Source organism: Hydra vulgaris, chromosome 05, assembly GCF_038396675.1.
Source record: "Hydra vulgaris chromosome 05, alternate assembly HydraT2T_AEP".
In the NCBI taxonomy this organism is placed as follows: Eukaryota; Metazoa; Cnidaria; class Hydrozoa; order Anthoathecata; family Hydridae; genus Hydra; species Hydra vulgaris.
In genome coordinates this window covers 38,180,703-38,195,566 of record NC_088924.1, presented here as the reverse complement: position 1 = coordinate 38,195,566, position 14,864 = coordinate 38,180,703, and the positions used below count along the sequence as shown (strand labels likewise).

The window sequence follows — 14,864 nt, the reverse complement described above, 5'->3', positions numbered from 1 at the left end:
AGAAACTAAGTAACGACGTCAACATTTATTAAATAGTTTGGCTTGGAAGAAATAAAGTTTTTATCCACGCAATTTAAAACACCATTGCAACATTCCAATTTTAATAAAAAGTTAGTTTTACAAGATAGGAAACTTTTTTTGATTCATTCAAGAACCAATTTTGAAGCAATGGTACGCAATCGCCAGACAGGAGAAATTTGGAGGTCGACGTTCTTGTACAAAAAGTCAAAGTTTCCTAATTTATTAAAAGTTATATCGATTATCTTCGCAATTTCCGGATCAAACTCAAGCGTGGAGCGAATGTTTAGCACAGTAACGAGCATATTATCAGATCAACGTTTATCTATGAATCACGACACTCTAAATGATAGCATTATGATATTAGGAAACCATGGAAGCTGGTCAAAAGAAGAAATAATCCTGATTAAAAAGCGAGCAAAAGAAATTTATTTGAATAAGAGACGAGTGGTTCAAGTTGATGATGATCCAGTTGACTATATGACAACAGCAACAACATTGATTACAAATCAAATTTTTGATGACGATGATGAAATAGACAGTGCTGATAATGACATGACTGATGAATTAGCTGCATTCAGCTTCGACAATGTAGAAGAGGAAACACCGTTGACAAAAGTTGAGGGGAAAATCTGTTATTTAACTTATAATGAATAGTTTTAAAAAAAGAAGATTTTCAAATTATTCTTGTGTTATTTTTTTAAGATAAAAAAAACGTAATTTAAAAAAGAAATTTTAGAAAAAAATTAAATAATTAATTTGAATAAAAAATATCAAGAAATATAAAAACCATTAACCGTTAATTAAGTTTACGGCGTAACATTTTAAAATACATATATCAAAACAACGAAGCAAAAAGTCACTAAATTATACTTCAATACTAAATCAATAAGAAGTTGCGTTTTTGTTTGATATTATGTTTTTATAAAATAAATAGTTAAAAATAAAATCGCAATCTGACAATATACAAGAAGTTTGGAAGTATAAAAATCTACTTCGTCGTAGTAGTTTCATGAGTGTGATACTAATTCAAACATTTTTTTGACGAAATAATTATGTAACAAATAAAAAAAGATATGAAAAATAAAAAGCTTTTTATGATTATCACCTTCAGCAATTTTCATGATCGCGCTCGCCGACGTTATCTCGAGCGCACATAATCACGCTCGATGAAAACATATTCTAATTTTACGAGCGCGATATAACACGCTTGACGGTTTTCTTCATCACAAGCCCTGAGAGTGTTATATTTTTTTACTGATATAAGAAATCCCAAAACACAGTGACAAAGCCTGATTATAATAGTGAATTTATAAGGCAAATAAGTTTTATTTTGTCGGTAGCTAAATTTGTTGAAGTGGACAAGATATTGGATGACGAAAAAAATACAATCATTAGGAGTGGGTTTTAATAAGTATTATATTAAATAGTTATATCATTTAGTTTCAGAACTTTTTAATTTTATGTCTAAAGCTTTATGTTAAAACTTATAAAAACCTATAGCTGTATATATTAGAACAATGGCTTCTTATTTGGTAGTAATTTCAATGGTTTAAGGGCAATTAATGTTAAATGTCTACAGTTTCATTTTCGTTAATATGATTATAATACATTATGAGCGAGGTTAGACAATTTTTACAACCAGATGCCATTCCTGGTGTTAACTTGTTATTCAGATCAGGACTGATTATTTTTTTCTTTTTATACTAACAGAAGTTTACCAGACTATATGGTGCTATGAAAGGTATACCTTTATAAGATATATAAAACTTTTTTATTTTTATTTACAGCTTCTTCTATTGAATACGATGAAGCGACTGAAACTTTAATTGATGGCATTTTGTCTGACTTCTTAAAATACGCTCCATTTCGAAAAGGTGGCGGAAAAGAAAGGAAATTAGATTGATTGTTACAAATATTTACAGATATTTCAATAAAGAAATATTTTCTTGTTGTCTACTAATATTATGTTTTCAGTGTTAATTTAACATTCCTAAAAAAAAATTTCAGTTATGAAAAAACGTAGGATTGAGTTGATTTTTTAAGTAAAATAAGAAAAGCTTAACTTATATAATATTTTTATTTTTAATAAAAACAAAAATACTAATGATGTGGTATTAAAAATTGGTGTTAGTATTAATACTTATTAGATAAAGCTAAACTCTATATTATATTTTGTATTAATAATGAATATTATCTATTTTTGTTCAATATTCTGTATTACTCTTATGTAGTTAATTATGTTTAAGCAACCTGGGATTCTTTCATTATTTTCCTTTGATGCCTTGAGTTATTTAAACATAATATATTTAGAACTATGCAGATTAATAGAATAATAAATATATTCATAAAAATGAATTGAAAATATAATAAACTTATAAAACAAAGAAAATCTTATCTTTGCTAATAATGTCTACTAATATTATTGTTTAGCAAGTATAGTGGTTATAAAATGTCAAGATTTAGCTGGTTTAAATAGGCCTGTTAGTACATTTATATTATGGTTTCTTCGTTTTTTTATTAGTTCATATAATATTTTCAAAATCAAGTATGTGGAAAGGAGCTGTTTGGAATGAAGATTTACAAGGAGAAGAAGGTGTAATTCCATCTAATTGGATTTGTAATAAAACTGTTTATTGGCCTCCAGGTACCAAAGCATTGACTACACTAAAATGCTGAGAAGAATTGGCTTATGTTTCCACAAGTTAAAACTAAATTCTCTTCAGGTATTACATCTATATATTACAATTATTATTTTTTAAATAATTTTGTTAGGAAGAGTTATTTTTTTGATACAAAATATATAACTATTCATATAACTATTCATATAACTATTTCAACTATGTAAAAACATGGACTTTGAGCCTAAATTAAAACTAAAAAAATCCTCTATATTAGGTGCAAAATCTCCTTTAAAATCCTATTTTTCTTATGAAAATTTTATGTGGCCACCCCGATAATTACTTTTCAACGTTAGAAAAATTTAATATTTTGATTATTAATTTATTTTGAAAAAAGGCTGTTTCATTTAAATTAAATATTTGAAAAAATTATTAATAATCATCTAACAGCAGGGCCGTCCCGAGTGGGGGGTGTAGGGGTGTCCCACCACCCCCAAATCTGTCATATAAGCATTTAAGTTGACACATTTAGCAAGTTTTAAACTATAGTTGGCTAATTGCAAATATTGAGGACCTTGTTTTTGTGTGTGTGTGTCTCTAGTTGGCATACCATCCCCCCTCCCCATGAGAGACCACTTCGGGATGGTCCTGTCTAACAGTTAAATTACCTTTTAAAAATTCAGAGTTTTTTCGAAAAAATTTTATGGCCTCCACGGATATGAAGGGAAAAGGTGGAAAAATATACTTAGAAACACTAATTTTTATGGCTTTGTAAATGGAATACCTTTATAAGTTGTAACACCTTCCCATTCATTATATTTTTTTCAAGTTTGCCTTTTTTTGATTTTTTAAATATATTTTTTTTATTTACAGCTTCTTCTATTGTATTCAATGAAGAAAAAGAAACCTCGGTCAATTGTATATTGTTTAATTTTCTAAAATACGCTCCATTTCAAAAAGGTGATGGAAAAGAGAAGAAATTTGTGTAGATTATATTCACTTATATGTAGATTATATTCAATTATTTGTAGATCATATTCAATTATATGTAAATATATGTAATATTTAAATATATTTTTCAATAAAACAACTTTTATCTCTTGTTTTAATAATACTATTTTAACTAAACTAAACTAAATAAGTTCTAAATGGTCTAAGTTTAGACTATGAGTAGATTTAATATCCATAATATACCTTAATAATATAATAGAGAAGTGCAACAGCACTATAGGAAATGCATACTACGTTTTGATGGTAATCTCAGTTTTTATCAACGGTTTCTGTGATTACAAAACGTTTTTTAATAGGAGGCTTAACGTTGATAAATCAACGTTAAAAAAACTGTCATTCTTAACGTTGTTTCAACGTAAATTCAACGTTATAATAACGTTTTTCTGCGTCGAATCAACGTTAATATAACGTTTGAACCTAACGATGAATTAACGTTGATAAATCAACGTTGGAAAAAACTTTCATTCCAAATGTTAAATCAACGTAAATTCAACGTAAGTTCAACGTTGTTTGCCGGCTGGGAACATAGCTTATATACAATAAACCTTAAGAGGAATAAAAAAAAGCAAAATACAAAATATGATATATTTAACTCAATACATAAGTTACAATGAAATATATTAGAAATAAGTAAATGGCTCTAGTGGAGTTAATGTTGAGACGTCTAGACCCAATCTAAAGAAAAAAAAACTTTGATTAGAAATAAAATTACACAAGATTTACAAATTTCAAATTATTTCAACCTAAAATTAACTGTAAATAACACCCTAATTATTGTTCTAAAACTTGATGTATATAGTAAATATATATAATTTTTCTAAATGCAAAAAGCAGTGAAAAAAAGACAAAAAATGTGCTTGTTCATTAATAAAAATAAATAAATATAATATAATATGAAAAACTAGAAAAAATATATACAATATAAATTTATATGTTTACCGTCGTCCATAAGCCATAATTAAAGCATCACTTATTAATCTGTATTCCCTATAAACAAAATGAAAAGCATAAAAAACACAGAAAAATATTATTTTTTTCATAATACTATTTTAATAAAAAGTGTAATCATAAAAATACTTCTTTTAGAATCATGTAAAAATCGTATATTTTAAAAATAAGAAGTAATGCGAATATAAACTTGCTTTGTATTTTCTTTACAATAATTGATTGCCATTTTAAAATTGACGTCAAAAAGCGTCACATCTGCTTTATTTTTTAGCAAAACTTCAACCAAATCCTTTTTTTTTGTCTGCACAGCTAGCATGAGGGGTGTTCTGAAAATTTATATTTAAATTATTTTAATTTTTTATGACGTAGATGGTTTTCATAAGAATTCAAACACAACTAGAAGTACAAGTCCTATTAAAGTATTTTATTATAGTTTCGGAAGGTATTACCTTTCATGTAAATCTGTACTATTTACATCTTCATGTTCGAGCAGCATTTTTGCTACTTTGATCACGGTGACGTCTTCTCTTGCATAACATAACTTATGCAAATAATTTAAAGTCTCTACTTTTCGTGAACTTTTTTTTAAACGATCGTACAAACTTTTTATTATCTCTATCTCTTGATCGCCGTACTTCTGCATAATATAACCGAATGCAGCCCGAATTATATTGTTTTTGATGTAGGTGTTCTTCATCAAAACTTTTACGCATTGTAATGCTCGAATTTCAATAGCCTAAAATATTCACAAATTTAGTTAAACAAATTCTAAAAAATTATTAAATAGCATGAAAAAAATAAAAATCAACAAAAAGTAGTGGCAGACTTGCCCACCGGTTACCCCTTGAATAAGTTTCAAAAATATTAGTTTAAATACTTCATGCTTAATAGATTCCTTTATTTGTTTTTAAATCTGTTACAAAAAAATCAAGATTAATTGCTAGCGCTCTTAACTGCAATAACAATAAACTTAAAAACAGACAACATTTTGGTTGAAAATGATTTCAAACGTGTTTTGAATATTTTTAAAAGAATGAAAGACACCAACAAATAATCTGGCTTTTTTATTTTTTATCATATTATCATATGTAAGCATGTGCAGACAAAGAGATATACAAAAACAAGATAGAAACCCTAGATTATTATTCGGTATGTGCAATAAGGTGGTTCTAAAAACAACTTTTTCTGAAAATGACTGCTGGCACCCCCTGAATATGTTGTATGTAATTAAAAAAATGCTAGATTTAAGAAATTTTTGAATAAAAAATATTTTAAGGGGTTGCTACCGACCCTCGAACATTATATAGGTCGCTAATATTACTAAAAAAAAAGTTTTTCAAAACTATGTCATGTTGGGTCTCAAACGAAGCAACATCATATACAAATTTCAAAAATAATATTCATTTTATAAAAAAACATAGATAAAAAAAATTATAATCAAAAAATCTTGTTAAATTCCCTATTTTTCATTTTTAGTTAAAAAACGTAACTTTTTGTTTACTAAAATCTAAAATAAAAATTTAATTATAAAATGATTAATATTTTAAAAATTTCTATATAATTTCCCTTCATTTGAGAGCCAACATGACATAATTCTGAAAAACTTTTTTTTAATAATATTAGGGACCTATATAATGTTCGAGGGTCGGTAGCAACCCCTTTAAATATTTTTTATTCAAAAATTTCTTAAATCTAGCATTTTTTAATTATATACAACATATTCAGGGGGTGCCAGCAGTCATTTTCAGAAAAAATTGTTTTTAGAACCACCTTAATGTGCAAATACTGCTCGCTGCATATGCTGCTCCAAAAAAACCTAAAACTAATAAATAAAGTACACAAAAAACGTAACTTGTAAAAAAAAAAAATCTTTTTGCCAAAATCTAGAGGGGGCCTAAGACCCCTTCGGTACTTCCGTCGTGGCCCTTGGTAAACATTTTCAAATAATTTTTAATTTTTTAAGTTAGTCATTTTATTAAAGATATTTTTTTTTCTTATCAAAATTAGCAATATAAACAAATCGGAATAGCAACTTGGATAAAAAAAAACAACCTGAAATCAGAAAAGTATTTCGGAACGGAGGGAGTATTATAAAAACAATTATATCTTTAAACACTAAATTGATACAAATAGTTATTATGGCTTCAGTAATGTATTAAAGTAAATAATTTATGTTGTTAGCACAGCGCAAAATGAAAGCTGTTTTACATATTACGTAATATATATTTCACTTCATATTTTAAAAGTAGCATATTTTTTCAAATATACAAACACAAATGAATCGGTAAAAAGAAGAACAGTACTAGCCCAATATTTTCATTTCGAGATAATCAATGTTTAAGTTTTAAACAGTTATAGTAAAACATTTCAAAAGTCCATCTTTCTTTTATTATAAAAATTAATGAAAGAAAGATGAACTAGTATAATTTATGTAGTACTTAGAGAGATCGACATAATTTAAATGAAATTATGAAAAAAGTGCAAATAACAAAAAATTGACTCGTACTGTTCTTCTTCTCACCAATTCAAAATGTATTAAATGGTGATTAGGTTCATAAATTATGTCAAAGAAACGCTTCAAGATATCTTTATTATCATATTGATATATCTCCAGCAAAACTGTTATAACAGACGCTTTGGTTGTTTATAATATTTGGCCATTACTTTCGAATTCTTTAATTGCATAAATTAAATACTAATAAATAAAAAGTTGTACGGCTTGCCACTAACAACCAATCGGATTTGTTTAAAATTATTGGTTTTTTTTTTTTTTTACGAGTTTGTTTGTTCTATGCCTTAGTTGCATTGAGCTATCAGAAGGTATGATGGCGATGACCTATCAGACAGACAATGATTATACTTTCCAAACTTTTTTGGTTAATTCATACAAGCTTGACGGTGTTATTTATTTTAATTTCTTGGTTGTATAGCTAATATTCTTTGATTGTTTTGTTGTTAAAAAAATTTACCGTCCCCGTTATAATCTTTTATTATTCAATATTTTGTAATTACGTCTGAACAAAACAAGATCATCAAAAATTTATTACATTCTCAATATTTTATGCTAATCTACTGCTAATTCCATGGGTTATATAAGATAATACATAAGCTGTTGTCATGCAATTTAAATTATGATTGTACTTGGTGAAGTTGCTTAAAATGATACAGTTTTAGACGCTCAAGATGAGATGTGGCTTTTTATTAAGTAAAGCGCGTTTTTTTAAAGTTATTCTCCACGGAGCTGTATTCTGGTATTTCAAGAGCGATAGTTTTTTCAAAAAAGAGTATGGCAAACTTTTTTAAAAACTTTTTTTTTTTTTTTATGGTCGAGATAATTTCTCTATACCTTACTTTTTTTTTTTCTTTTTTTTTTGATATTCACCTACTCAAGGCCGAGAAGGTCACTACAGATGAGGAGGCTACTTAATATTGGTTATAACCCTCTCTCAACTCTATATAGAGTTTCGGAGTTATATATAACTCCGAAACACGAACCTTGACGAACAAGGCCGCTGCATTGTGAAACAAGTTGAGCGCGGTACTACTAGGGACGTGGATGGTACTTAATTAAGTATAACCCTTAAAGATACAATTTTATTAATTTTTTGTTTGTAATTATTTTTGAGTTTTTTTGAGTTTTTTTGAGTTCCATTAAAAAAAGATTATCTTAGGAAACTGGTTTTCTAAGATAAGATGATTGAGTGTGTTGAAAATAACGCAATTTTTAGTATGAAGATTATTTTTTAAAATGAACTATTCATTTATATTCTTCAAGAGGGAAGATTAAATTATGATAATCTGCGAAAATAAATATAAATATTATAATATTTCGGCTGTAAAAAACCTATTCACTGTTAACATGCTCAGCATACGCAATCTTCTCCGATATGTGATGCACCATTTTAAAATTGCTGTAAAACATAATACTATACCTTGAATAACAACGTCTTTCCATAACTATGACAATTATCGATATTGGTTTTTTCAAACATTGTGCAGCCCAATGATGCACCAAATTGTAATAAACTATAAATAAAGCATTATATATTTATGAATTCTGCATCAAACTTTTTTATTAAACTAATAAAATTAGGCATCAGTCGAAATTAAACTTTTAAAACGATAATAACTATTAATATTATGGCCTAAGATATTTATCACAACCCTATAAAATATTTTTATTTTCTTACGCAGTTTAAAACTTTCAATTTAATTTATATTTTTAAATATATTGAAAATATTATAAATCTTTGACTTTTTTGTTTGAATAATCATCTTTCAGAGAAAGTATATAATTTTTATGTATAATTTGATAAATAACACAATAAATTACCTGAATAACTTCGGCAAAGTATATTCCTTGAGCGATTTATTGGAATTACTCCCCCAAACAACTTTTACTTGAGCTATTTTTAAAAACTGATGTTTTCCCTCGTTCGGGACATCTTGATCATCGACTCTTTGATTTGTTTTTAAATGGTCTTTCGCTGAAATATTTTCATATACTTTGCTTGAATTATTTTCAATGATGAGTCTGCAAGAAACCAATTTAACATTTTTGTACGAGTATTTTTCTTCGCTCAGAATTGTTGGAATTTCCTTATAAGATTCTAAATCATGTTTCTTTTTAAAAAAAATGAATTTTGATAAAAAAGACTTTTCTTTGACTAAAGAGTACGTTTCTTTTGAAGAACGCAAAAATTTTATTGTTTTCATGTCAAACATTTAAATAGTTTTCCGAAAACTAAAACCTTAAAATCTATGATTTTTTTAAAACTTAAAACGTTTTGACGTCACTTAAAAATAGTACAATGTACAGTGACTTCAGTTTTCTTATATAATGACGTAACTTTCAAAAAAAAAAAATGAAGCTAGAATAAAAAGCGTTTGGCAAACATTTTACTCAAATCAAACCCAAAATTTTGGCTAAAAAAATTTGTTTTATTTGAAAATGTAATCTAAAAATGCAATTTTACAATTGTTCTTTATTGTGATTTTTTTTTATGGCTTCTTTCCATCTTATGTACTAATAATAAATTAATAGTCATAACAAAATCATACGAAATATAAAATTTCTCATAGAAAAATATATAAAAAGAATTAAAAGCTTACATCCTCGAAATATTATCCTTCTTCACTTTCTATTTAAACTATTTAAGCTAAATTTGTTTTCTTTAAACAAAACGTTATCAGTGCAAGGTTCGAAATATTATGCGCACTACAATGGTTTGATTATTTTGCGGTTTTGATATTTTTAAGAAGAAGATTAGTTATAAAACATCAAAAACAGCATTGTACTAAATAATTTTTCTTTTTCTTTTTTGTGAAATTTCGGTCTAATTTGTGTAGACCATCATCAGACTTAAAATACCAATTTTAAAAACCGTATGATGTAATAGCTTTGTATACATCAATACAAATTGATAAAGCCATATCCGTGATAATTGATTATCAAAATAATGATATAACTGATCTTAAAAAAAACAACCATTTTAATACTTACTGACATCCACCAATTAATAGAACTATGTCTTAGTAAGTGCTATTTTTTGTATCAAAATGAAATTAGAACCATACCTAACTCAGGTCCAATTGGATTAACACTGATGGTTGTTATTTGCAGAGGCATTCTTACAAAAATTGGAATATATTGCGGAAGTTTTTTCATGTTGCGGAAATCAACAATTACGAAATCAAGCACATTGCGGAAATCAACAATTTTTCACTAAAATCGTATAGAAGGTATGTTGATGATAGCCATGCCAGATTTGAATCAGTTTCAAAGCATAACAAATTTCTTACTTTATTAAGTCAACAAGACTCCAATATTCACTACACGTCAGAGATTGAAAATCAGAGATAACTAAATTTTTAGATATAAAAATAACTAACACAATACAAATATCAACCCTGCAATTATAACTGGAGTTTTTAGAGGTTTCATCTCACGAGCCACCAAAATCTGCACTGAAAAATAGGTTAGCAACGAGATTTAGCTTATAATAGATATGTTTGTTGAAAACGGTCATAAGAGATCAAATCTCAAAACATTTTTCGGGAATTACCTTTTAAGTAAAAACAATCCTAACAATAAAGTTGCAAAAAAACTAAAAAAAAAATGTTGCAATAATGAAACCACCTTGGCTACCAACACTTGGACAGAAACTGCGCACTAAAAACATGTAATGTCAAAGTTATTTTTACAACTGACCAAATTTAAAAACAATTCTCTGTTAACAACAAGTCTAGAGTAATTTATATTGGGAAAACAAGAAAGAGAAGTTTGCAATAAAACATACAACACCAAACTAATAGCATGAATGGTAATTGGCATGCTTCTGGAGCAACTGAGCATTGCAGGGAGTGCCATGGAGTATTCGACTGGCTGCACCCAAAAACATTATCTACGGATAACTATCATGAAAGGAAAATAAGGCAATTGCTTGAAATTAACCATGCACAAACATCTCAGGAGGTTAAACAATACCCGGTACTGCTTAACAGGGATAACGGGGTAAAAGTTGCTTCAAATAGTTGGAGACCGCTATTTTAAAAAATCATAAAAAAGCAAAACAATTTTTATTGAGGTCGTCTTTGTAATGGCTTCTTTATGAATTTTATTTTGTAACGGTTTTTAAACAAATTAGATCCAAATATCATAAAAAAGAAAAAGAAAAGTTTGTTAGTACGATGCTGTTTTTGATGTTTTATAACTCATTATAACTTAACTTACTTTAAGAAATTTCGCTAAAACACTCAAAGAAGCAGATAAATATGCGCTATTTACTAATTAAAAAATTTGTGAAAGATGGGTCTAAAACAGTGGCGGATCCAGAATCGAGAATATGGGGTATGCATAAGCAATGAGGCCTGTACCTTACTCTTAAAACTCAATAAGGCCTTGAGTAAATTGTTTTAATCTTCGTTCTCTATCTAATAATCTTATAAGATAAAGATTCACTATGCAAAGATATCTCATTTGAGAAAGTGTTTGTTTTTTTTTTAAAAAAAAAGTTTTATGAAGAGAGAAAAAAAAATCAAAAAATGTTTTAATAATAAAAGTTTAAAAAAATAAAAATAATGTTAAAACAAGAAATAAAAATAAGTGTTAAAACAAGAATAAAGGATTTAAATGAAAAAATTAAATAGATAAAGATTAAAAAGATAAAGATTCACTATGCAAAGATATCTCATTTGAGAAAGTGTTTGTTTTTTTTAAAAAAAAAAAGTTTTATGAAGAGAGAAAAAAAAATCAAAAAATGTTTTAATAATAAAAGTTTAAAAAAATAAAAATAATGTTAAAACAAGAAATAAAAATAAGTGTTAAAACAAGAATAAAGGATTTAAATGAAAAAATTAAATAAAAAAAAAAAACAGAAAAAAAAAACAAACAAACAAAAAAAAAAGTCAAAAGAAAAAAACTTCGAAAATGGAAAATAAAAAAAAAGAACTAAAATTTTTTATTAATCCATTTATTTAACCATAAAATAGGAAAATTTACAGATTTCGAAAACAAAGGTAAATTAATGATAATAGTAATATTAGTAGAAGATTTGAAAAAATTATTTTTTGGTACCAATATTTTATGGAAAGAAATGAAAAAAAAAACAATTTTAATTAATTTTGTACATTGTTTATATATCGTGTATTAATGCATATAAATAATGTTAAATGTATTTATTTTTTTGCATTTTTCTCTGTTGATTTAGTTGTTGCTGCACTTTCTATATCTTGCTATTTACTTTTGTTTTTTAATATATGTAACGTATAATATATGTAACGTATAATACAGAGTTTAATATTGTATTTAATTGTGTATGTGTGTATATCAGAGTTAGGGTCAGGGTTAATATATATATATATATATATATATATATATATATATATATATATATATATATATATATATATATATTTTTTTTTTTTTTTTTTTTTTAATTAAGTTTGGTTTAATTTGGTTTTTTATTTTTGTGTAATAAATATTTTTGTCTTACTCTATTCTTCTGAACTTATATTATATAAATTTGTGTTTTTTCGTTTATTTTTTTTCTCACTTATCATATCTGATCCGTTGATTCTCTCTCTTTTTTTCATTTTTGTTAGTCTTACTCTTTCATTATTCTTGTATTGATTTCAATTTTTTTAATATTGTTATTCTTATTAATTTTTTTTATTACTTGTAGTTTACTCTCTTTGTTATTTCCTTGTCTTAATCTTTTTATTTTTTATTTTTATTTGTTTATTTTATTAAGGTATCACCCTAATGACTAGTTTTTAAATATATGAGTGACACAGAATCTAATTTTGTAAATTATAATGAATTTTGTAATTTTTATTTTTATGGTTAAATAAATTATATATAAAAAAAGAATTACTTAACGTTTCATTCATTTTTTTGTTCACTTGGATGTAACCATACAAAAATGATACCATTGCATAGCATTGAACAATTTTACTCTTTTGTATTCTTTTTATTTTTTTGCACACTTTTTTTTTAAGTGTAAACATTAGAAAATATTTTTATAATTATACCTTATAAAAGTATTTTCTAGTGTTTATATTATTTTCTATTATTCTTAAACGTGCTGCAAATATAAGATACACATAAGATACCTATTATATGGGACCAACATTTTAAAATTAAGTTATGGAAAACAAAAACGGTGTTAACTTATAACTTATAACTCAGTTGTAATAAAAAAGGATATGATCATGTAATAACTATCATGTGGTCATGAATAATAACTATTATCTTCTTTTAGCTATCGTTGTTTTTATTAGTGGGCAAAAAAAGTTTTTTGTCTTTAGTCGGTAAAAATAAGATACGTCACCCCCTTATTAAAATCTCTTCTGGACGGCCCTGTATATATATATATATATATATATATATATATATATATATATATATATATATATATATATATATATATATATATATATATATATATATATATATATATAATTTATGAATTAAAGTTTTATATTTGGGTGCTCCCGGCATATATATAATATATATATATATATAATATATATATATATATATATATATATATATATAATATATATATATATATATATATATATAATATATATATATATATATATATATGTATATATATATATATATATATATATATATATATATATATATATATATATATATATATATATATATGTATATATATATATATATATATATATATATATATATATATATATATAATTTATGAATTAAAGTTTTATCCCAGCAAGCACACAACGTTGAAATAACGTTGATCGACGTTGATCAACGTTATTGCAACGTTGTTTCAAAGTTGTGTGCTTGCTGGGATATTTGGGTGCTCCCGGCACCCGTGTAGTCGGCCCTGTAAATAAAAATAAATAAAAATTAATTCATGATTTTTCAATAAATAAAAATAAAATATTTCCGTGCTTTTAGAAGAATATGATTAAGTTAAGGTGGTTCATATCCTTAATTTTAGTCAAAAATCCAAAATTTTTTTTTTGGCTTTGTGTTATGCAAAATTTTATGATAAATTCAAATATGTATTTGGAATTTATAAAAAATATTGAATATGTTGACTAAAATTCATTTTTATGCAACCCTATAAAGATTACGCTCTTAGCAACACATAGCAACGGCTCCTTAATATTGAAATAATTATCAAGTTGGAAAAAGTGTTATTGAAGCTGAAAAAGCAATATTTATTTAAAATCCATCCTTTAAAATAACATTTTTTGCCACGTGAAATTAGAGTTGTTTAATTTGCAGTCTTAGCATTTGCCAAGTGATTCTCATTTGTTTATTGCTATTGTTGTTATATATTCCAAATAAAAATAAATCAAGGGTGTTTAATTTTAAAGGAAATTAATTAAAGTATGCCTAGATCAACTCTTTTAAAACAAAAAGAAAGTTCTGTGGTAACCAACACACTGCAGACATTCCTAAAATATTTTTTTTAATTAATAATGCTACGAAAATGGACAATCAAAGAATAACATTAATTTCATAAAAAGTGCACTAAAACGAAAATAAGAGAAGAAAGAAACCGAGAACCATTAGGAAAAGATTTGTGGATGAAGAAAAACAAAGTGAAACTATACCAGCCTATGCAGCAGGGGCTTATTAATTGTTTTATTGCATTTTTTTCCTTTATTTTTAAGTTTTAACCTATTTTCTTTTTTTAGTTATTTTCAGTCTTATATTTTAAACATCTTTTGATCTGATAGTCCAAATGAGTTGAAATTTTCAGGGTATAATTGTAG

At 25.8% G+C, this 14,864-nt stretch overlaps 1 protein-coding gene across 2 annotated transcripts; it reads right to left on the bottom strand.

The window, feature by feature from the left end:
• Positions 1-4,221: 4,221 nt before the first annotated feature.
• Positions 4,222-13,024, bottom strand: LOC136080840 (uncharacterized). 2 transcript variants are annotated; one of them, XM_065798108.1, is made up of 7 exons: positions 12,974-13,024; positions 8,932-9,208; positions 8,531-8,624; positions 5,048-5,334; positions 4,793-4,924; positions 4,590-4,637; positions 4,222-4,325 (listed from the first exon to the last, which is right to left on the bottom strand). In XM_065798108.1, exons 1-7 carry the CDS (start codon positions 12,987-12,989, stop codon positions 4,271-4,273), a joined length of 909 nt encoding a protein of 302 aa, XP_065654180.1. In that variant the 5' UTR covers positions 12,990-13,024; the 3' UTR covers positions 4,222-4,270. The 2 variants fall into 2 exon arrangements, with proteins under 2 accessions (XP_065654180.1, XP_065654179.1); XM_065798107.1 differs by lacking the exon at positions 12,974-13,024 and having other exon boundaries at positions 8,932-9,325.
• Positions 13,025-14,864: the final 1,840 nt, after the last annotated feature.